Source organism: Wyeomyia smithii, chromosome 2 (genome assembly GCF_029784165.1).
Source record: "Wyeomyia smithii strain HCP4-BCI-WySm-NY-G18 chromosome 2, ASM2978416v1, whole genome shotgun sequence".
NCBI lineage: Eukaryota > Metazoa > Arthropoda > Insecta > Diptera > Culicidae > Wyeomyia > Wyeomyia smithii.
This window is the reverse complement of record NC_073695.1, coordinates 214,043,432-214,065,726: the sequence shown is the minus strand read 5'-3', so window position 1 is coordinate 214,065,726 and position 22,295 is coordinate 214,043,432. Positions and strand designations below refer to the sequence as shown.

Below are 22,295 nucleotides of genomic sequence, written 5' to 3'. Positions count from 1 at the left end.
ACATCGAGATCTGGTGTTATCCAAAAACAAAAAATTAAACAATCGATCGGTTAAAGTTTCACTTTTCGACTGACCGAACTTCTAAATGCGACGATGGATAATTTTTTTCCATACAAGTCATTACCACTCTAATGAACGGTCACAGTAGTGAATGCATGAAGCGATTTTATATGAATACCGGGGCAGAAACATGTCTGGACGTGCGTAATATGTCCTAAGAAACACGTCCACGCCATTGAGAACCGTGTGGAAATGAATTCTCAAAAATGTATATGGTCCTTTCTTGGTTCCTTTTCTCTGCTATTTTTTCCACCCGCGACGCAACGCAAACTGCTTAAACTGAAGCTCTTTGTTATCACGCAATGTGTCACAAAAAGCAGCACAAAGTGTTGTTCGTTCTCCCTCTCTTGAAAATTTTCTCACTTGGTGATATCTTTCATAGTCATTTCGTTTTCGCTATTTTTCTTTGTGTCTGCTGGTTGTCAAAATGTGTAGGTACCGTTCTCGTTGTGCCTTGACGTAAAATTCACACACTGAGCGCAATGAGTGTGCGAATGACAGCCCTGGTTCTCAGTAGTAGTTTTCGGCAGAATTTTCAAGAACTTCGCTGCCGGTAACCGCAAGTCAGTCCCATCTGTAATTTTGTCGATTTTGAGTTAGCATCAGATTTTGGCCTATCTTTGAGTGTATTTGCAGATGTACCGATAAAAAATAGTGGTTTGTTCAACAAAAGTGAAAATCAATACCAAGTCGAATTGTCCTATTACGAAAAGTAACCGCAAGTCAGTCCCAGAGGAAAAAATAACCGAAAGTCAGTCCTAGTTAAAGGAAAAAGCCTAATAGGTACAATAAAATGGATGGAGAGTGGAGAAGAGAAGTTTGATATGACCGTTTATATAAAAATAAGTTATATAGTAACAATTATCAATTATTGGGATTATTTTTTAGTTTGAATTGGTAATGAATTCCTATGCAGCAATTTTCTGCTAATACGAATTCAAGTCCAATTTTTTCATAGTTTGTTTCTTCGTGGATCTATCCGGAAAATCTTCAGTACCGAAAAAAACTTCCTTCAGAATCCAGGGAATCGTTTCAAGATATCTCCAAAGATGATGCTCGAACCTCAAACGGATTTTGATCATCTTGACATTTGTAGTCGGATGAACCAACCCGGCTTAAGTTTCTTCATCCAAACCCTCACCGGATGAGCTTTCATCGATTCCGTACATCTCAAGATTTTACCACACCAACATTTCGTAACAGTTCTCATGGACATACACTTCCGAACTGCGAAGGATTGACGGCTTTTCACGGCAACGAATAACACGTCAACACGCACTATAGCATCAACATGGCAATGTGACTGACTTGCGGTAACTTTTCTCTTCGGTGTAGAATGTAACGGCAAGTCAGTCACACTGAATATTTTTATCATGAAATCAATAATTTCAGTGGTTTTTACAACGTAATTAATGCAGGCTAGTATGCAAACTATATTTTAGCATGAAAACTGTTGATTTAATTCATCTTAAATAAGTGATAATTGAGCGTGAATAAAATATCTTTCGAAGCTGTTTTCTTGATTTCATATTTTCACAGAAGAGAGTAACTTGCGGTTAACGGCAGTTCGGAAAATGAAATTTAATGTCTGCTGGCTTACGGTAGATCGTTATATTTGCTGAATATTCGTCGAAATACTTTGCTGACATTTATTGGAAAATTTCGCCGAGCTCAGTTGTTGGGAAGTTTGCCGAGATAAATTAAGTGTGTAACTTTATTATTCACCGTTGGCTTTTTAACCTCAATTAAACAGTGGTCGACCCCAACCATTATAAATTGACAGGTTAGGAGAAAGAAGCAATTTGATTTTCTTGGTAACGAAAACATAGTAAACAAACCTGATGCTAAAAGCTTCTACGTCACAACGTCGAAGGTATCATCACAACGCATTGATAGATATTGATAAAATAGAATTTTAAACAATAAATAATAAATAATCAATTTATAAACATGAGGTGAAGAGAAACTATTATAAGCGAAAATAGTTCCTGTACAACCCGGGCTATTCATAACATCAAGAGATCTAATTTTAAATTTCCTTCGAAAATTAACATATATAAACCGGATAAGGCCTATTAAAATTAATGATAATAATCAAAATCCAGTCCAGCCTAGTTTTCTTGCTATTTTTCCCTGTAAAAGTACAACGGTTTCGAAAATTGTTATGTTGTTTTATCTTAACATTATTATACTTACGAATTTCCCTCCAGAATATTTTTTTACTGGTGTTACTCTAAAGTTGATACAAATGTTTACCAATGTTTTAACATTTCCAACATCTTTACCCGATCAGAAAGACAAAGTAAAAATGTAACAGAAGCTGTTAGTTTGTTATGCAAAAAATCTTTCAGGTTGTGTTTTCAAGTTGATCCCGTTAGGTGTTAAAATAACAGAAAATATAATAAAATAGATTCTACTGATATCAAACCCATATAAAACTTTGTTTCTAACGTATCAGCTTTCTAACAAAGTAAGCTAGCATACAGTATTCTCGCAGTGTTTTTGGTTTGATAGATTACATGAAAACCTGATGAAACATACAAGATAAACGTTTGATAGTGGGAATCGATGGCAGCCAAGGATCAATCAAATTTATCCTTATGTTTGAGGAGTTAGACAAGACGGTTCTAATCAATCGAAGTTTAACGATTCCGGAGGTAAACGATATTTTACATCACGATAGTAGAAAATATGCAGTAGAACTACGAGAATGTTGAAGCTGGAAATATGGATCACAGGTAAGAGTTTCTTATCAGCTTGCAGAATAAATTTTTATTCTAACGTACTCTTCTCGGTGATGTCAAGATCTTTAATATCGTAACGGGTGTAATGCACAATAGTTAAACGTTCCCTTGTGCTTTTTGTACCGTGAAAATGGTGATTAGTGAAAAAAGTTTCTCCTTCATACGCTACATCTCCTGTTGGCAGGGCCAGATTAAAGTGTAAGGGGCCAGGTAACATGTGGGGGACTTTTCTCAGTTGTCTAAACTTCAATAAAGGAACATATCATACAAAAATCCAAGTTGAAGAAAGGTTATAGAAGGATTGCGTCAGTTGTGTTTAAATTTATTTTTTTTCTAAAGTGTCACGTTTTTTTTGCGTCGTGAGTCATTGGAAGTAAATTATTGTTTTTTTGTGCTAAACGTCTTTAAAAAAATTAAATTTATTCAAAATCGCAGATGAAATATTTTCTAACTTACAAGTCCTCAAATATTGTCCAGTTGGTAACATTTCTGCGAAAAAATCAGAGGCAGATGAAAATTCGATAGTAATCGAAATTTTGGCACAGTGGGGTGTTTCTAATTAATACGCCAAAAACAAAAACTTTTGACCGACACACAGTGCGATCACTCGAAAAAGATTTGGTAAGTCCACCAGAGATTACATTGAACACATTTATCTTCAGAAAGTTACGCACGCTTTTGCTAACTGTAGTTTTATATGTGAACAAAAGCCAGCCTCACAAAACAGATTTTTCTCGCTTTTCAGATCTTTTACGCCTTTTCAACAAAATATTTGGCGGAGCATCTGCATTTTTGACTCAATGAGAAAAACTTTCTCAATTTACCCATTGCTCAATAGGAAAAAATGCCCCAAAATCCCACTTATTAGAAGCAGCTGGGTTGGCAACCTTAAATACACTAAGGTCGCTTTTTACGCGTTTTTTTACGCGGATTCCCGGAATTTACGCGGTTTTTTTACGCGGATTCCGGGATTTACGCGGTTTTTTTACGCGGATTCCGGAATTTACGCGGTTTTTTTTACGCGGATTCCGGAATTTACGCGGTATTTTTTTTTGCCCGGATTTCGGTTCCCCTTCACTCGGAATGCAAAATTAACGATGTTTTTTTACGCGGATTCCAGAGTTTACGCGGTTTTTTTTACGCGGATTCCGGAATTAACGCATTTTTTTACGCGGATTCCGGAATTTACGCGGTTTCTTTTTACGCGGCACGTATCCCCCGCGTAAAAAGCGACTTTAGTGTATAGCACTCCTTATGTAAAATTGGTCAAGAAATCGATTGGTGATGGTTATATTTTGGGCAGGGTACGGGAAACGGATTATTTTGCCCCTTTTCACCCTATTTTTGGAAATATAGACCCTTCCCCGTGGCCTGCACATAATGAAAATATCACCAATCGATGTATTGACCAATTTTTCATAAAAAAAGCTATATTTCAGGTTGCCCAGCAGCTTCTAATTAGTGGGAATTTGGGTTCATTTTTTCCCAGTGTGCATTGGCTCAAATTGCAGATTCTCCGCAAGATATTTCGGCTTGAAAAAGTGCTCTGCCGAGCATCTGAACTCTGATCTGAACATTTCAGCCCTAAATAATCATAACATATTAGGCGAATATCAATGAATCGCATCCAGCATCACCAATGTAATGTAAATGTAGCGTTTTCTAGAAAAATAACGGAAAAGTTGCGAAACCTGCGACCATAATGTTGACGTAGAACTACTTAAGGCAATTCGTTGTACTATTTGTTTGGTTTTTGCATGCGAAAAAGAAGGAAGGAAACATTTTTGCTTTCGACATAATGTACATTTTGAAAATTACATATGAGAGGTGCGAATAGCCTTTGAAATCTCTTTGAACACCGTCAACGCGAATTATACCACCTCCATAATCAAGTATGGTCCACACCATACCACCTACCATCGCCTTTTTGGAGGCCACTAACGCTAAAGTTAATGAAAATTTGGCAATCGACAAATGTACTAAAATGCTCTAGAATTTCGATAACTATACCAAGTACTTCTAGATCTACTGAAAATACCGTAAAAGACTGATAAATATAAATAAATGTTTTTGAAACACGAAGTACAAACTCTTGCTCGGCTTCAAAGTCACGGTTATTTTAGGATGACTCAGAAAAATTCGCTAAATTCAAGCAATGATTATACTGCACTATTTGCATATTTTTCATTCCAATTAGCAGTAAGTAATTAATGCACTAGACAGATTTGTCATATCAAACACTCCTAACTGACCGGCTTGTAATTTGGATTTTTTGTACACGCAATGCCTCCGTAGCTGTGAATCAAAGTTGCGACTCTTGCCCAAACTCGGAAGCATAACGTCAGTGTAGCCGATAGCAACAGACAATTTTGGCCATCACTGGTATCCTTTCGTGGCCCGTCCCATTGTATGTTAATTTATGTGCATAGCTACTCCGCTACTTATTTGCTACTTTATTGCACCATATCAAGCGGTATTAGCACACTTTCTTCAGGTACGGGTTTGGGTGGTGTGTTGTGTACAAACTAGTGCACTTCTCACCATATCTTTAGTATCAGTGTATCCGCAAATCTAACACGTGCAAAACGAGCACCGGATACAATCACTTTTATGTTTTTATACTCACTGATTCGCAACCAAGGTTTGTGCATGATTGGAATGAAATGGAAATAGGAAATAAAGATATCTACTTTCTTGATGTATCATGTGTGTGTAATATAGGTTAACAATACAAAATACTTTTGCGCTTCGTTCTTCGATAGCATCGTCTGATATCACTCGACAGTTCCATAAATTCTTTTCAAATATTTGTACAGGACATTGCAATATTTGCGATAAAGATCTACTAATCTAGAGAATATGTTTCGCGACATTTTTAAAATGACACAGTAACGTTAAGTATACAAACAAACATGATAGATAATCTCTACGACAGAATAATGAAACTATACATACACAAACGGTAACGACAACGTACTCGCAGTGCGTCAAAATGACCTGTTGTGTTTCGCTCTAGAATCAGACATTTGACCTTTTCTCGAGTTAATGCGAAAATATCGCATGTTGCCGTACGTTGGCTGTAAAGTTCATCTCATTCTCAGTGCCAGCTTTGCCAACAATTCGAACGTACAATTCATTTAAGTAGTCAATCCCAGCTTCTTTTTTTCATTTTAGTTCTGCTTAGCAGTAAAATTCTATACAATTCAGATTGTTCTATTCATGCACTGTTTTTGTAACATATGTATTACCAACTATGTGAAATAACTGAGGTACTCGTTACTAGCCATTGGCAGACTCCTTTTAACCCAGTATGATAAAAAGTTACGATTACATAACTTTTTACAGCGCTGCCAGACTAACAACAACCAGAATCAAACCGATAGGCAGTGTCCAATTTAAGTATACTTTTGATTGATAATGCATTTGACAATAACATTTACATATAAGCAATATTGGCATTGACCTAGGATATTCATATGTGAGCAGAAAGCTAAGAAAAATGCTATGGATGTTTCCAGTAAATCACTCGAACAGTTTCGAAACAACTATCCTAAAGAATAAAAAAAAAACAACATACATATAACCTGATTTGTGCCTAGATCATACACAAAAAGATAGAGAATGACATAATGCTCCCAGTAAATACGAACCCGAGATGCTGAGTCGTATTTCAGTAAGTGTACAACGGTGGAGTCATGTGCTAATTCTTCACTTCAACATCACTTTCAACCAGCCTTTACCCGGCCGGCGAGGATAAATGGGTTGAGGAAATGTAAAAATTACGTCATTCAGCATTCTTCGTTATACGTCGGTGCTTGCCTGCGTGGTGCTGAAATACTACGAGAGGCTTGGCAATTTAGACGAATGCATACGGAGTGCCGCAGAAGGTGTTGCACACTAGGAGGTAGAAGGAGAGGGCATATTTGATATGCGATTTATAATGGTACTAAGGTACAGCACGGCTGAAAGAGATGGCTTGCAAAGACAACAGTACATGAACAAGAAGATACTGCGCCTTAGCATGTCAACAGAGAATTTGTTTCAGAGACTATTCGAGTGATTCTCTTAAAATCGCCAAAAGAAATGTTCACGACGGTGCAAAATTTAGTAGGAAACGTTTTTTTTTTTTTTACATGCACCGTGAGTCATTACGGTGAAATCTGAACAGACGAATAATGTACGTTTTATAAATAAGTTTCCACTCTCGGAAGCTTAGTTTATCTGCAGGCGACTACTTTTCAGAAAATAGAAACTAATGATGATGAAGACAAAATCTTCTACATGAAGTTACGTTGAAGAACGGGGTTTCAAAGGAACTTCAATTAGTTTTTGTTTTATTTTCATTACCCTTTAACTCAAAACTCATCAAAAAAAATTAGAATATGTTCGGTTATGGAGTTTGGTACCTGTGTAGTGCACGTTGACTCAACACTACTGCTTTCTAAATATCATATAACATGAATATAAAAATATCAAAATAAAAATTTAAACTAAACAATAGCTAAAGCAACGTCTTCAATTCTTCTAATCAAACAGTGGCAAAATTTAGCCTTGCCGAACTTTATGCAGACCATTCATTAAATTTACATCCATTTTTCAATCAAACTATACATAACCAACCGGTGACCAGGTTATGAAATAAATCGCCACCGCTCAATCCAATGAAGCACTGAATTTTATTTTTATCTGGCTCGGCTCGGAAATAAGAATTGTATTCGAGAACCAGAATAGGAACTTCGCTCACTAACAACATAAATATCGATTTCTCAATTTTGATCTGACCCCTCTTCCGTTCACAAAACGTGAAGCTTGTGCTGGTAAAACCACGTCAACCAAAACCTGACTGCTCAACCGAAAGTACAGCAAAAGGGGCAGCATTATAGCAACGTAAACCTCACTCTCTACGGGTCGGTTAACAAACGCTGTTGAAACACCGAATAAACACCGACTATTGACCGGTCTACAACCATTCCCTATAAAAACGATCAAATCACTGCAAATGTAACAGACTCGTGTTTTGTTCGGAGATGTGAGTTTGTTGTCGAAAACCGGAAGAATCCCGTCTAGACTATCCGTTCTGAGAGTTTTGCCATTCTCACTGAAGATACATAATATATTCGTATAATGTCAATCGGAATGAAATAAACTTGAAGGGTTTTTTTTATTTAACTCCATTACCGTTACCCATTGAAAACAATATTCAATAAAAATGTGACTGTATGCACATCCCTGCTGTATACAAAAAACAATAAATAGTACAAAATAATGTTTTCAAAATATCGCTAAGCCTAGAAAGATGTTGTTATAAACAAACATGCACTGCTAGGTGGTACAAGTTTTATAGTTTTGTTAACCTTCAATCCAGCCTTACCACCCCTCTGTCTAGTTTAAACGACGAGTGTTATGTGGAAGTCGCATCCGTCCGCACCGGTTATTTTCTGCAAGGCTTCGTTCGATTCGAGGAAAAGAGGTTGTGAATTATGATATTTTGCATGTTCATTCCACGAATCTATGCACCATTTATAATACCGTAATCTTCATTTCTTTCCTATCAGTTAACATGGTATTCCATTCACACAGTTTTAATGTGCTGTTTTAACATAAAATTGAATATTGGTGTAACACCATCTTCATTAAATTTCAGAGAATTCATTACATCTCTTAATTGAGATATTTATTATTGCGAAATAACCACGCTTACTAGCGCTATTTTACTGTGGTGTTGTCAATTTTTGTATTACTAGGTATTACGATCGTAACGCTACAAGCACCAGAGTAGTTATTATTCCATTTAAAAAGATTATCCAAAACAATCTGCCAATTCGTAATAATTACAGCAGACGAAAACCTGATGAGATGATGACGCATATTCATTCGTTTTTCATGTTGCTATTTGGGAGCAGTTTGTGGGGTGCTGTTGAAGTGACTATAGCGAAGTAAACTAAAAGGCCTCATGCAATTAAACCACCCAGGGAAATGACGAAAGTTGTGTAATCCTATTGGTGATGAAAAGAATGTTGCAACGTAGAAGCCAAGTGGATTTCGTTGGAGGTCAGACCAATTTCGGAGCCGTACAACTTATATTTTTTTTGTTTTGAATCCAATAAAAAAAAAACTGAGTAACTGAGCATTATGAATGCAACGCTCAAGGTGAATATGGTTATATTTATAGGTGCAGATTCCACGAAAGCAGCACAGCACGCGCTATTGAACACTATTTAACAATCATCCTGCACGGAAGCTGTATCTGTTAGCGGATGAATTCCTATAGCAGAATGGTATTGATCTTAAAATTTGCCTTTTTTTAACAAGATGAAATTAAATTTGAAATTCTGAAACTCGTTAACCGTTATACCTATATGGAGTGCAATGAAAAAGAGTAAATTGAAAATTCTAACAATACGGTAGCCGTGAAAGTGCAAAAAGAAAAAAAAACACATACCAATTATAACATTTTTGTTTTGTTTTGTTTTTCCTTTATCAGCGTTTATTTGACGAAAACATACGAAAGTGAATCGCCGCGACTATTCATATGATGTGATGATAGTGCAAAACGCTCGAATTTTTTATGCGTCGCGCTGCTGCCCAGTTCGTCGCAAAGATGAAGAAACTAGAAGGTTTTTCTATTTCTGTAAACATAAAACGTATTACATTCCAACAACACGAAGAAATCGTACATTTTACGTTTTACACGTCAAGACGATTAAGACTTATGGAAGTGTGTGCCTGTTAGTCTGTCGCAGCGCCTAGATAACCACGTTAGCGCAGCACCTGAAATCAAAACTCTTCCGCGAGCTTAGAGTTCACATTATGATAAGTGCAATCATTGCTCTGTTTGTTTAACCGAAATTTGCCGCCTATAAGAAATTATCCTAGTTGTTTTTACTGAACTGTGCTTCACCATTTTTCTATTTTACAGACATAAAACTCTGTTTGGGAAGTTCTATTTTTATTTATCTACTTCTATTAATTCGAATGGTTCCGTTGTATAGTGATTGTAAATTACTATCTTTAAAATCTAACAACATTTCATGCAAACTTTTTTATATCAATATGATAAGTTAGTTCTTACAGAATGCAAATCATTTCATATTATCTAACCAAACTGAGGCGGCAACGCAAAACTCATTCCATTTCAAAACTTTTACAAATTTTCCTAAACGACCTTTCGGCGTCGACCAAAGAACCGAGTTCGCCATTAGCAGTGACTTGGAAATAATATTTTACGCTAAATATATGAATTGTTTGTTCAAAACAGTTGCATCTATACATGCGCACACTCTCCTGAGAATCGTTTAGCACTTTCGCCTGACTGCTGCGTTCGTATTAACGTGTGAAATGAAAATATTTTTAAATATGAAAAAAAAATCTCGCGCGTACCGATGGAATGGGAAAACAAAGACCAAAATAACTTCATCGATTGCTTTCCGCTCGATATAAAGAAGTACATAAATATACTGCCGACTGCGTTGATTATTTTTATGCGGAATATAAACTAATAACTTCACTGTGCCAATTTGTTATCTGTTTATTGTTAACACGAATGTTCTACTAACAAAGAGAAAAAAGACATTCCCATCGTGAATATAGATATAAAATTTTATAATTTTTGCAGTACGCAATAAACGAAAACGTGATTACAGATTCTATGTAGTAACTCACTCGGACAACAACTAACAAATTTTAACTTGATGTCTGTTTTGTTTTGTCATATGCCATCCGTATAAATCCGATAGTACAAAACTTGTAGATATTACACAACTATTAAACTAGAACAAGTTCTTTTACGTGTAAGTTCTTATTTTTAAAAGTCTAACGTTAATTATAGATGATTAAATACAGTCCTTACAAACGCATAAATGTGCACGAAAATTTAAAGTTAAGTTTGAATTCTCAGGTTTGAATTGTTTTTCTTTTAATTGCAGATGATGATTTTTGTTTGATATAAATACAACTGCATTCAGTTGTGTTGGTCAAGTTTAAGTTTCTTCTACATTGGTTTGAAAAGAATGATAAGTTTTGATAGACCTTTTTTTGTTCACAACATTTATTTGACACGGAGTTTATACAGATGAGAGCTGGATAACCGAAGCATGCGGATTGATAGAAAAATTATAGTTCAGGTAGTGAAATGTGCAGAGTTTTCACGGGTTGTTCTAAACCCAATAAACATTTTCGTTGATTTGCAGCTTATATAGCTGCTACTAAGTAAATTCCGGTTGAACTAAAGCTTAACAAAATGTTAAACAACATTTTGTTAAGCTTTCAGCGACGTAAGCTGAATTCAATCAAAGTGAATTTCCAGAAGTTAACTACACCTTACGATGTCGTGACTTGTGAGCGACCATGCAGCCACAATACAAGGCAAATCAGGTGAGGGTGTCGGTTGAAGGAGGCCAGTAGAATAATTCGTATATAGGAAGGCACACAAATCATACCTTTGAAATACTTTCATTTCATATTTTTAGATCTCACGCAAACAAGCTCAACGTAGAAAACCTATTATTTTCACTTACTACTCACTTGCTCCTGTCATTGGCTTTGTAATTTCAAGTTCTCGTCACTCACTCTAGTGAGCGGACGGTCAGGAAAATACTGACTGTAAAATGTAACACTAGTCGCACAAATCAAAACTACCCTCGGCAACGGTACCGAAACTGGTTAGTTTAACTCTTTACACAATTATAAATTTTTAGTTCGATGGGTTAATTGTTATTACACTTCGCTGTTAATTTTGGGCGTATTAGATATTTCTTCGTAAAGTCGCATGTCTCTACTAATATAAAATTTTTAATAATTCATAGCAGAACACGTTTTAATGCATAAATCACCGTATTTTTTATTATTTATTCACACGTTTTTGAGTTTATAATTCACAATATTCGATCAGAACTAAAGTTTGTCATGAGATATCCAACAAAATATCTGAACTTTGAGCCCAACATACAGCGATAAACGAAAAATACTTCCTCCTTTCTCTTTGCGATTACCAACTATGTGGAATATGCAAAACCTCATTCATTAACCAAAATCACTCACAGGTATCGCCTTCACTATTTTCCAGCCTACTACCCCCTGCTGCAACACTCTGGCCTTGCGTGATGGCGCTTTCGTACTTTTTCAGCATCGAAACAGTCCAAATACATCTCTGCACAGTGACTACAATTTAACTACTCCGATACCTCCCACTCATTCGGCTGCCCATAATGAGTCTTATACGGGTCGGGAAAATTTAGAAATTATGGAAATCATCACACAACGGCAAAATTTTCACTTCACATAACACGTTCACCTTTACAGTACGCTTATATTCTACCTTGGCCACTACCATTAGTCGAATGCAAAGTCTGCTGATAGCTATAGCAACGTAGTAGAAAAAGTCCAATGAGAACAGAAAACTGTGAGCAGTGAGACTGTAATTCATCCATACATGAATGGAAGTATGCCACAAACACACTTGCCAGACGACTAACGTGTGGTTGTTTTGTTACGTTGTGTAAATGTGACCCGAAAAAATCAGAACAAAACATTAAATTCGCTTTTAATGTAAATTTAGATATTGCTGTATTCAAATGTGAATTAAAAATGTTCATCAGTTCCACTGTTAAATTGAATTATTAAGATTTTTCTATACTTTCCATGATGTACAGTTAAATTCACATTTTATTACTCATAGTCAATACAAAACATACAAAAATACACTACTTTATTAATTAAGATCAATGAAAAAATATATGTTTGTGCGTTTAGGAATTAGTTTATTAGGAAGATAATTTTTTCTTAATTGTTTTAAGGAATGTTTGAACTTAATTTGTTTTTTTGTGAAGATCAAATAGATGAGAATTTTTTTACTTGTTTCAATTGCAACCTGATTACCAATATTATATATAAATTATTATAGTATATAGCATAGTAACAAACAAACGTTTTGCGAAAGATCTATAATAATGATATAATTTCACTGCTTTTCATGTCACCAGTTTAAATTGCTCATAAAATTGAATGGCTCAAACGATTGAATTTTTAAGAAATCCTTAAAATAGCACCTCAAAATTGCATAGTACACTTTAATATTTGTTTAGGTGAACTAAATGAAACTTGTCCTTCAATATTACTGTATTTTAGTAGTTGTATTGCTGACGACAACCTTGTTAGATCAGCATTGTACCTAAGCTATATGAAAGTACACTAAGCTAGTACGAATCTTTGAATTGTATGATCTATATCTTCCTATAACTTGCGAGGGCTTTCACATTGCCTGTTCAGATTAGGGATGTAACGGATATCCGCATCCGCAAATGCGGAACATCCGCATGAAAATTGACATCCGCATCAACATCTGCATCCGTAATCACATATCCGCATCCGCATCATACCATGCGGATATTGAAAATTAATATCGCTTCATAAAATATTGCAGACAAATTTTCCTTGGTGTATTTACTGCTCGCCCAAATAACTTTTGCACTGGGGAGTGGCATGGTTATGTGAAAAAAGCAAAATATAACACAAGGGATGCTACGGATATCCGCATCCGTATCCGCGAATGCGGAACATCCGCATGAAAATTGACATCCGCATCAACATCTGCATCCGTAATCACATATCCGCATCCGCATCTGCAGATGTCTGAAAAATCACATCCGTAACATTCCTGGTTCAGATATCAAATATAGGCCGGTATTTAAATTGAAATATTTTTCCAGCTCAATTTTATCAAATCTATTGTTATCGAATGATTAATTTGGGTTTCGTTTTTATGGCAGTAAACCTACCTATCACAATTGCCTTGAAACTATCTTCTATTGATATCATTAACCAAATCTTCAGTACAACGTAAAAATGGAAATTAGCAACTATAGATATTAGAGTAAGGCTCCTGAGTCTAATATCTTACAAGTTTCATAATTTCTCTTTTCCTCCTTCATTAAAAGTTTCGTTTAGACCAATTATTTCTCTTATCTCTTATCATTAAACTATTTTGTTGGTACATATTCATTAAATGAATTAGGATTTAAAGTAAAATTATCAAAATTGAAATAAGTCTCGGTGCAACATTCCGTTATCTGAACTTGGCCTTCTGATTTATTTGTTTTACACGGGCGCTGTTCGGTTTTGGCACGTTTCGCTTAGTGCCACATGTGCCAAAACGAACTGGTTTGTTCTCTTATATTTATGGTTTTCTCGTCCTTCAATAAACCACCAAAAGAAAAATAATATGGTCGCTAATGTTACCGCGGTCAATGGTTGGTAACCGGTTCCGGAGATATTGCCTGTAGTAGTTCTTAGAAGTTCTAGTAGAACCGTACCATGCCTCTAATTACTTGACTGGTCATATCAAGCGTTCAGATTATCATAGGCCACGTGCGGACCTTTCCCGGCTGTGTTCCAGATATTCTCGGATTATTGAACCAAAACCCATCAAGCAACACCTTTAACAACTTGGAATACTGAAACTAGTCCATTGGCTGCGATTACTACTATTTATATCGTCATAGGCCACTTGAGAAGCAAAAAAAATCAAGAAAAACCTATTTGAAATGGTTTGATTTTGGCAAGAGAAAAAAAACGGGCCGAAACCTGCTGGGATGCTACTTCTAAATTGAAATATTTAGTACACTTAAGAGAAATTGAAATAGGAGGTACAAGTAGGTATACTGGATTAAAAAGATTGCTAGTGAATTATTCTTCAATTTTCCTACGACGCTCGTACTTGGATGACAGCTTTATTTTACTTTTTTTGTCGAACAAGAAGATTTTACATATAGTTAACATTTGGTATCACATTCAGCACGAATATATAGATCAAGTTTTTATGTGGTTTATCAAAATTTCCTATTAGAAAATACACAAAATCTACTTATTTTTCAAACGAAATATGTAGGGTTGCGATAATTCCAATTTAACATTTCGTAATTTTTTTTGGAATGCATGTACCAATTTATAACTATCAAAAAAAAGGTGCATACTCACTTTAACACACATACACAAGTTCAGCTTTCAGTTAATTATTCAGCTGTTCAAAACGTAAACTTTTCAGAGATATCCAAAGCTGAGTCCTTTCGGCAGAAATTATTCATAAATCCGCTTGTCTTATTGTGCAAGAAACATATTCGTATTATTAATATACAACCACACACGGTACCGCTAGAAAAACACACAACGTCAGCGTGAACTTTAACGAAGTACTCAATGGATTGCTTTTACACACGATCGAGAAATAAAATTATATCTCGAATTGCGAGATGTGAGACAGCAAAATATCACTATCGTTAAAATACACACACGTACATAATACTCGCTATGAAAAGTGAATCTAAAATACAATTGTAGATTCAATAGCCACACGAATAAATCACTCCATGTCTCTCCTTCGCCAGCCTCTATTCCGATCGGATTTTTCCTCTGGGAAGGGTTTTCTCCCGACTTCACTCAGTGCGAACTTTTTTAGCTTCTTCATTCATTTTTCACATTCCACGCACTTGCTGCAGACTTTCATAACCGATCACAGATTCAAACTATTCATTGCCACTCGTCACTTCTTTTTAATTTATCCAGGAATCTGCGTTGAATATTTTCCTATGTTCAAAAGGATTGAAAAGATGGAGTCTAGTACGGCGATGCAAAATTCAATTTTTCTACTACACCAAATGAGAGATGAGAAAGGGAAATGTCCGACGGCTCACACAGCAAAAAACACCCGTTCGCGACCGTGGTTCGATGACGAATGACAATTGGATGAACAGAAGCAAATGCCCAGCTAGTCGCTAGTGAACTTTTGATTGGGACAACTCAAAAACATAATACGGCCCAGTGGGTGTACATAAAAAGGATTACTTAAAAATTTGCTCGCAAGGGGTCAAACTAGTAAGAAAGTAGGTAATCGTTGATTACTCACTTTGATACGATAAACATAATAAATAAATATTCACAGTAAACCACCCCCTGTGGCATCATTGCGCCATGTTTCAAGGGCAAACATCCCATTTCAACGTATGCAAAACCTGGATTACACTCTTTGACCAATGGTCAAATATTTGATCTTCTGACATAATGAACAAATTTGGGTTAGTAACGAAAGGCTGAAACTCAAAAGGCTGAAACCCAAAAGGCTGAAACTCGAAAGGCTGAAAAGTATGTTTCATAACGAAAGGCTGAATGCACAAAAGGCTGAAACCACAAAAGGTTGAATGAACGAAAGGCTGAAACATGAAAGGCTGAAACTTTTGTAACTTGAATCGTTGAAAAATTCGGACACATGGATAACAAACCTTTATAAGGTGACAGAGTTCAATGTTTGAGTATTGATTGGTTTGTGCAATGGAAAATCAATTTTCGGCAACATTTGATTCTATACACACTTGACTCTTGTACACGTTTCCTAGATGATTCAGGGCGAGACGGCCGAAGGCCGCGAGTGTGCGCCGGCGACCCGCCGTCGGAAGCGCCGGCCACTACGGGGGGCAGCCCCCTCGCAGAAATCACCTCTGTATAGGTTCGTTCGTTTTCCTAGGTCTACTGACTCGTAGGGGTGATCCCCTAGTTTAGTCCGAACGAGCGATAGCGAGTAAGGACAGCATACATGTCGGACAATCGAGTCGGCCGAAGGCCGCGACCCAGATAACCAGAAATCGTATAAAAATGGCAATACAAAATCGTATAAACATCCAGTTTCAATTGAAATTGTATAAAGTTCATGTTATAACCAATTCAAGTTATCTTTCATCATATATGGGTCGTAGAGTCCGTGATATATGACTGCATGTTGTTCCTCGTATAAATGCACACAAGAAATTAGGTTTCATCGCAGTAGAGTTGTCTACATTGCTAAACTTAATTGCAGTGCAAAATTGTAGGATTTCTAATTTATGTGATTCACGTTGATATTCATATTCCTTGAAAACTCCTATAACAGTTGTAAGAGGATTACATAATGAATTTTATACAATTTACTTTTTCGTGACAGTTATAATCGTCTATTATGAAACACGAAATCGTTGAATAGTAAAGAATGATACCATTTTTATGTCAAATTTAATTTAAATTAAAATGTCCCTTTCAGCAACACTGGTTTTTTAAATCTAGTTCCTAAAAGATTTAGAGAATTGGTTATAAATCATGAACGTAGTTTTGTCTAAAAGCAAAATCACCCAAAAAAATGGCGCATATAATCGGGTTCCACATAAACATGGGCAACGTCTTGAGAGATATTTAATGTTTGTTGATTGCAATTGCTTGAATCGCCTAACAGTTGAAAAGAAGGTCAATGCAGAACGCATGTTATTATTCCTTCGCATATGAGGCAATATTGAGTTACATATCGACATCAGAGTTTATAAATAGATTTGGGTCAACATTGAAGACAAGAAGTGACATTATATACGATTTACAGGGTCATACGATTGAGGCGTTCAACGGTACTAGATAGAATTCGTTGACACGCAGCATCGTAAAATGACTCTGAGGTTAGGGTATAAGAGCAGTGAGCGGAACGTTGGGGGTTCGAGGCTGAACACAGCCTTGTAAAATAAATAAAGAAAAATGCCGCATCCAACCTCAATTCATTAATTGACTAAATATACATACCAAAGAATGTACTAAGATAAATGGTACGCGTACTTCTCATTAAAAAAAATATGAATGAAATTGTTGTTCAATTTTGTTTTTTTTATTAGTTAGAAAATTTAGGTTGTATATAATGCAAAATTTATTCGCAGTACAGGTTACACACTGCTGCGTTTTAGTTTGTAAAGCATCGTAAAAGAATCATAATACGGGTGAAACGGAATTGTATGTATGCTTGAATTATGGCAATAGAAAATTGTACTAAATATCAAACAGAGTTGTTCATACCTCAGATTTTATTTTATGCAAAAGGTAATTGTTATAAAATTGTAAAAAATGGAATAGAAAGTTGTATATCTTTAACTGCGCGAACTATTTTGGTACGTATATTGCCTCCACTTTGGTACTTATAAGCTCATATAGAACGTTATATACAACTATATCAGATTGTATAAGGGTGATTATATCTCAACAACAACTGAAATATACGGACCAAATTGTTGACTGGGGAGTGTTTTTTTAGAAATGAACTTTGTGAATTTCAGCCTTATGATTTTTCAGCTTTTCGTGATTCAGCCTTTCGTGTTTTCAGCCTTATGTAGCTTTCAGCCTTTTGTGATTTCAGCCTTTCGGATTTCAGCCTTCCGTGTTTCAGCCTTTTGAGTTCCAGCCTTTCGTAGTAGACCCAACAAATTTATTTGACATCATGGTTGCTGTTTGCCCGTGTTTGCCCCATGTAAAAATTGAAGAGTGACAAATAATTATCTTTGACCAAATTTTTATCTGTAAAAAAGTGACAAATATTTGACGCTTGGTCAAAGAGTGTACCACAGGCTTAAGCGTGGTACGCAGTTGAAAAGAAAAGAGGTTCACGAAATTTTGTCCTTTTTACCAAACGGAATTTTGACAGCTGAGAATGCTTCACAGTAACGATATCTGACGTGAGTGAGCGCATGATTTTTCCTTTTTTCTAGAACACTCGAACACACTTGTTTACCGCGATCTGGTGTGAGAGCAGAGATGCCAGGTACTTTTTTCAGTCTGGTCCGCGAAAAAATGTCTTCATACCCGAAGCCTGAAGGCTGAAAAAACTTTCCGGCAAATCGAAAACTGTCGAGCAAAAAAAAAATACAGGTCACCACTAATGCACTAATGCAAAATTCGGGTCGCTCAGATATTTTTCAATGTCTTCACATGTTTTCTCCAATGTCTTCACGTTGTCGTCACAAAAATGGATGTCTTCATCGTACACTCAAAATATTTTTCACGTTATTGTTACGTGAAAGTTCCTATACTTGTTCATGTCCTGTCATTTTGCATGATTTATGTGACGAACATAACATCTACGTGAAAATCTCATGCATAGCATGGTTAATCACGTACCATCTACGTGAACTTGACAACGTCAAACAAGATGTATCGCGTGAATTCTCTGTACGAAATGAACCAGAAATCAAAATGGCGAAGCTGTTGTCTGATTCTGAACATAGAACAGAATTTCTGGATGGCTTGCAAATAAGTGAATTTTCGAAAAATCCTAATAATCTCGAGACTTGAGCTTAATGGTTCCACACAGCTTCAGTTCAAAGGTGGAAGAGTTACCTGAACGAAAACAGCTGCAGCGGATAATAATAATCCCCGGGAATGTCGGAATATTTATCAGTTTTTTTGTTGTTTTTTTCATCCACGAATTTGCATACCTGAGTGATATCTGATAGCAATCACGTTTTACGAAATGTACAATTTTCATTTATTTCTCTAATTTTTATGAGCTAGGAAACGGGTTTTAGAAATTATCAAAATATGTTGCGTGATAAATCAGGTATGCAAATTCGTCGTTTACCTCGTCGGAAACCGATAATTATTTCTTTTGATTTCATGAACTCAAATGACAATCACGTAGAATCTACTAGAAAACGATAGTGGAAAATATTCACGTAACTTTTCCGGTAACTATAACGTGAAAAATATTTTGAATGTAGGCTAATGTCTACCAATCTGGCATCGCTGGGTGTGAGACGACCAACCAACTGCCTGACACTTTCAGTACCTGAATAATGTCAGTGCTAATTATTCCGTGCAATAAAAAGTGACATTTTGCTTCACAGCAGTGTTCACAGCAAGTGAACTTTGTTTTCCATTTCGGTTTATGATTTCTTTTTAGCTGCGTAATAGCTACCAGAAGAAAGTTCATTGCCTGATTCAGTGCCTGAATTTTACATGGGATTGAGATAGAAAAATGAGTTCCTTCTTGAACTGCATACTGCGCTTTACTCATGGTTTTTGTATTGCCCACTAAGCAAAATTTCAAAATTATCGTTATTTTTCTGGTCGATGAAACGTCATAGAGTGAAACGTCTGTTTGTCTGTGATCTTCTCATTACTTTTTTCATTCACTAATATTTTCAAAATAGTCACCTGAAACTTCATGTCGAATTTATTTTCAGCGAACGTGAAGTCCTTAAATTCACTTTTCAGTAAAATATTTATTCACATTTTGCGCTCAGTTGAACAAGCAACTCCTGTTTAACAATCGAACTGTCACATATAAAATAAAAATTTGAATGTTATAATGTTATTCACTGAACAATGTAAAAGAAATCAGCGGTTCATTGTAATCACTGCTGCTAGAAGCCCCTTGGCCTGATCTCTTACTTGGTTCAAAACTTTTCACATACGTCCTTTTGAAAAAATAGCACAGTTTTGTTCGAGACCATGGTAAATGTCAAAACTTGTACTCAAACGAAATACATATTATTGATATCAGTAAAATATTCATCATTAAAAAGCATTTATCGGAAAAATGTGTAATATTATTGTTGATTCTATTCGCCAGTTGTGAAAAGGCGTTGACAAGCACTATCGTGTTTTCAATAATTTGAATAAATACCTATGAGTGTCCATTTTACGAGCCATGTCCAATCACTATGAAATTCCGTCTTGGTAGGTAATTTGCAAAATAAATATATTGAATAATGGACGTGTTTCTGTTGCAGGGCCGGAAAGCCGCCAACTGGACTACATTTAGATGTGATGAAAGATGATAAGCTAATTCAGAAACTTATGATAGATGAGAAAAAATGCTATCTTTTCGGACGTAATCCCCAGATGAACGATTTTTGTATTGATCATGCGTCGTGTTCAAGAGTGCATGCGGCTTTCGTATACCACAAACATCTCAATATTGCCTACTTGGTGGACCTAGGCTCAACACATGGAACATATATCGGTTCTGTTCGGTTGGAATCACACAAGCCGACGCAGCTACAGATTAACTCTCAATTTCATTTTGGAGCATCCACTAGGCATTATATGCTAAGAGAACGACCAACAGTTGGCTCGCGATCAAACATTATGGAAGATATACCAATGATGGACACCAGTGATGGAACGTATTTAGGTCTACCAGAAAGTCAAACCGAACTGGATGTAAGCCAAATGTTTATTTTTTTTCTGATAGTCTTTGTGAAATATTTCATTATTATCGTTGTTTGCAGAACTTGACAGAATACAACACTGCTCACAACAGACGTATTTCGATGTTAGGTATCGCGGATGAGACTACTAGCTTCAAAAAGGTATATGCATGTTTGAACAATTTTACGAGTTTTAACTTTCATTACCTATTACTTTTACCACTGTTCTTGCTAAAAAATCCAATAATTTTAAAGTATATCTTAAGGAAAATTAATTTACATAGTTTTGAATTAAATTGTTTTTCAAAATTTTAAAAACTTATCCACCTACTTCCATAGTGATACTGTTTAAAATAGAGCAACATATATTTCGGTAGTTTTTCTAATTACTTTGAGCTCATTTGTCACATGTCATTTACGACTACTGTTTTTCATATAGAATATGAAAAATAAGCGCAAACGAAAAGGCGTGCAGTTTAATGAAGACGAAATCATCATCAATCCTGAGGATATTGATCCAAGTATTGGACGCTTTCGGAACCTCATCCAGTCGACAGTGGTTCCAGTTGCAGCAAAAAGGACAAAATTCGACATCAACTCTATGGGTAATGCTTAAAAATACGCTAGAAACGATTTTTCACCTATTTCGACATAAAGAAAGTTATTAATTTTGGTACACTTTGATAACAATACTAAAGCAGGTATTAGACGAAGCAAACATTTGCTATTTTTGGTACGAATTTTATTTGCACAAAATAAAATCCGTACCAAAAATAGCAAATATTTGCTTCGTCTAATACCTGCTTAAAAATCAACTCTAGTGTATAGATGCTTTTATCAGTTTCAATTAAATACAATCTAATGCAAAAAAGTGTTCACAGGTTTGTCGTCCTTACCATCTTCTGGAAAATCAATTCAGCACACACATAGTTTGGTACCAAGTTTGTACCATGGTATCGACGATCACGTAAGTGATAGTAGAGCTAATGTAGGAGCAACTGCTACTCCTGGATTTAGCTTCGACATGGACACGACTCCTAGCGGATTGACCTCAAAGTTAGGTATTATTTTACCCAATCCGGCACCAGATGTCAATCCAAGTAGTGTGAGTTCCTCAATGATGCCACCTCCACTGTACAACACCAGCACTCCCAAGAACGGTAAACTAGCTTGTATATTCCAACCGCTGAAGTACACGCTCAAATTAATCATTATCATGTTACATATTTTAGTCAAAATTGTTGAAAATCCGGACGTATCAGATGAGCCGAAGAAGAAAAAATACGCAAAGGAACAGTGGCCGGGACGAAAACCACTTGGATTAGGAGGATTTTAAAAATCTTTTTGCAAATATGTATGTTACAGTGAACAATTACTAATCCGAATTACTAATCATTCTTCCGATGGACGGTAACGAGCTACTGCCGTCAACAAAAAGTGTAGTTTTAATCGATAGTTAACATATAGAATTAAACTGTTTGAAATGATGAACACAAAATATATTGAAACG

General features: G+C 35.9%; 2 protein-coding genes across 5 annotated transcripts in view; one reads left to right on the top strand and one right to left on the bottom strand.

The window, feature by feature from the left end:
- The window catches only part of LOC129720676 (serine/threonine-protein kinase Genghis Khan), a 42,660-nt gene extending 27,141 nt beyond the window's left edge, over nucleotides 1–15,519 (bottom strand). For 2 of the 4 annotated variants that reach the window (XM_055672218.1, XM_055672219.1), the window contains exon 1: nucleotides 14,778–15,519. The gene's annotated coding sequence lies outside the window, so the exon portion shown is untranslated. Of the gene's footprint in view, nucleotides 1–11,843; nucleotides 12,134–14,777 lie in introns of those variants that run through there. The other 2 variants (XM_055672216.1, XM_055672217.1) reach the window with 2 other exon arrangements.
- A 4,553-nt stretch (nucleotides 15,520–20,072) lies between these two features.
- LOC129725212 (nuclear inhibitor of protein phosphatase 1) overlaps nucleotides 20,073–22,295 on the top strand; it is a 489,093-nt gene continuing 486,870 nt past the window's right edge. The window contains exons 1-6 of the mRNA XM_055680766.1: nucleotides 20,073–20,312; nucleotides 20,366–20,798; nucleotides 20,867–20,947; nucleotides 21,225–21,390; nucleotides 21,667–21,945; nucleotides 22,018–22,156. Of these exons, the coding sequence (XP_055536741.1) occupies nucleotides 20,284–20,312; nucleotides 20,366–20,798; nucleotides 20,867–20,947; nucleotides 21,225–21,390; nucleotides 21,667–21,945; nucleotides 22,018–22,121 (1,092 nt within the window). The 5' untranslated portion in view covers nucleotides 20,073–20,283 and the 3' untranslated portion in view covers nucleotides 22,122–22,156. The remainder of the gene's footprint in view (nucleotides 20,313–20,365; nucleotides 20,799–20,866; nucleotides 20,948–21,224; nucleotides 21,391–21,666; nucleotides 21,946–22,017; nucleotides 22,157–22,295) is intronic.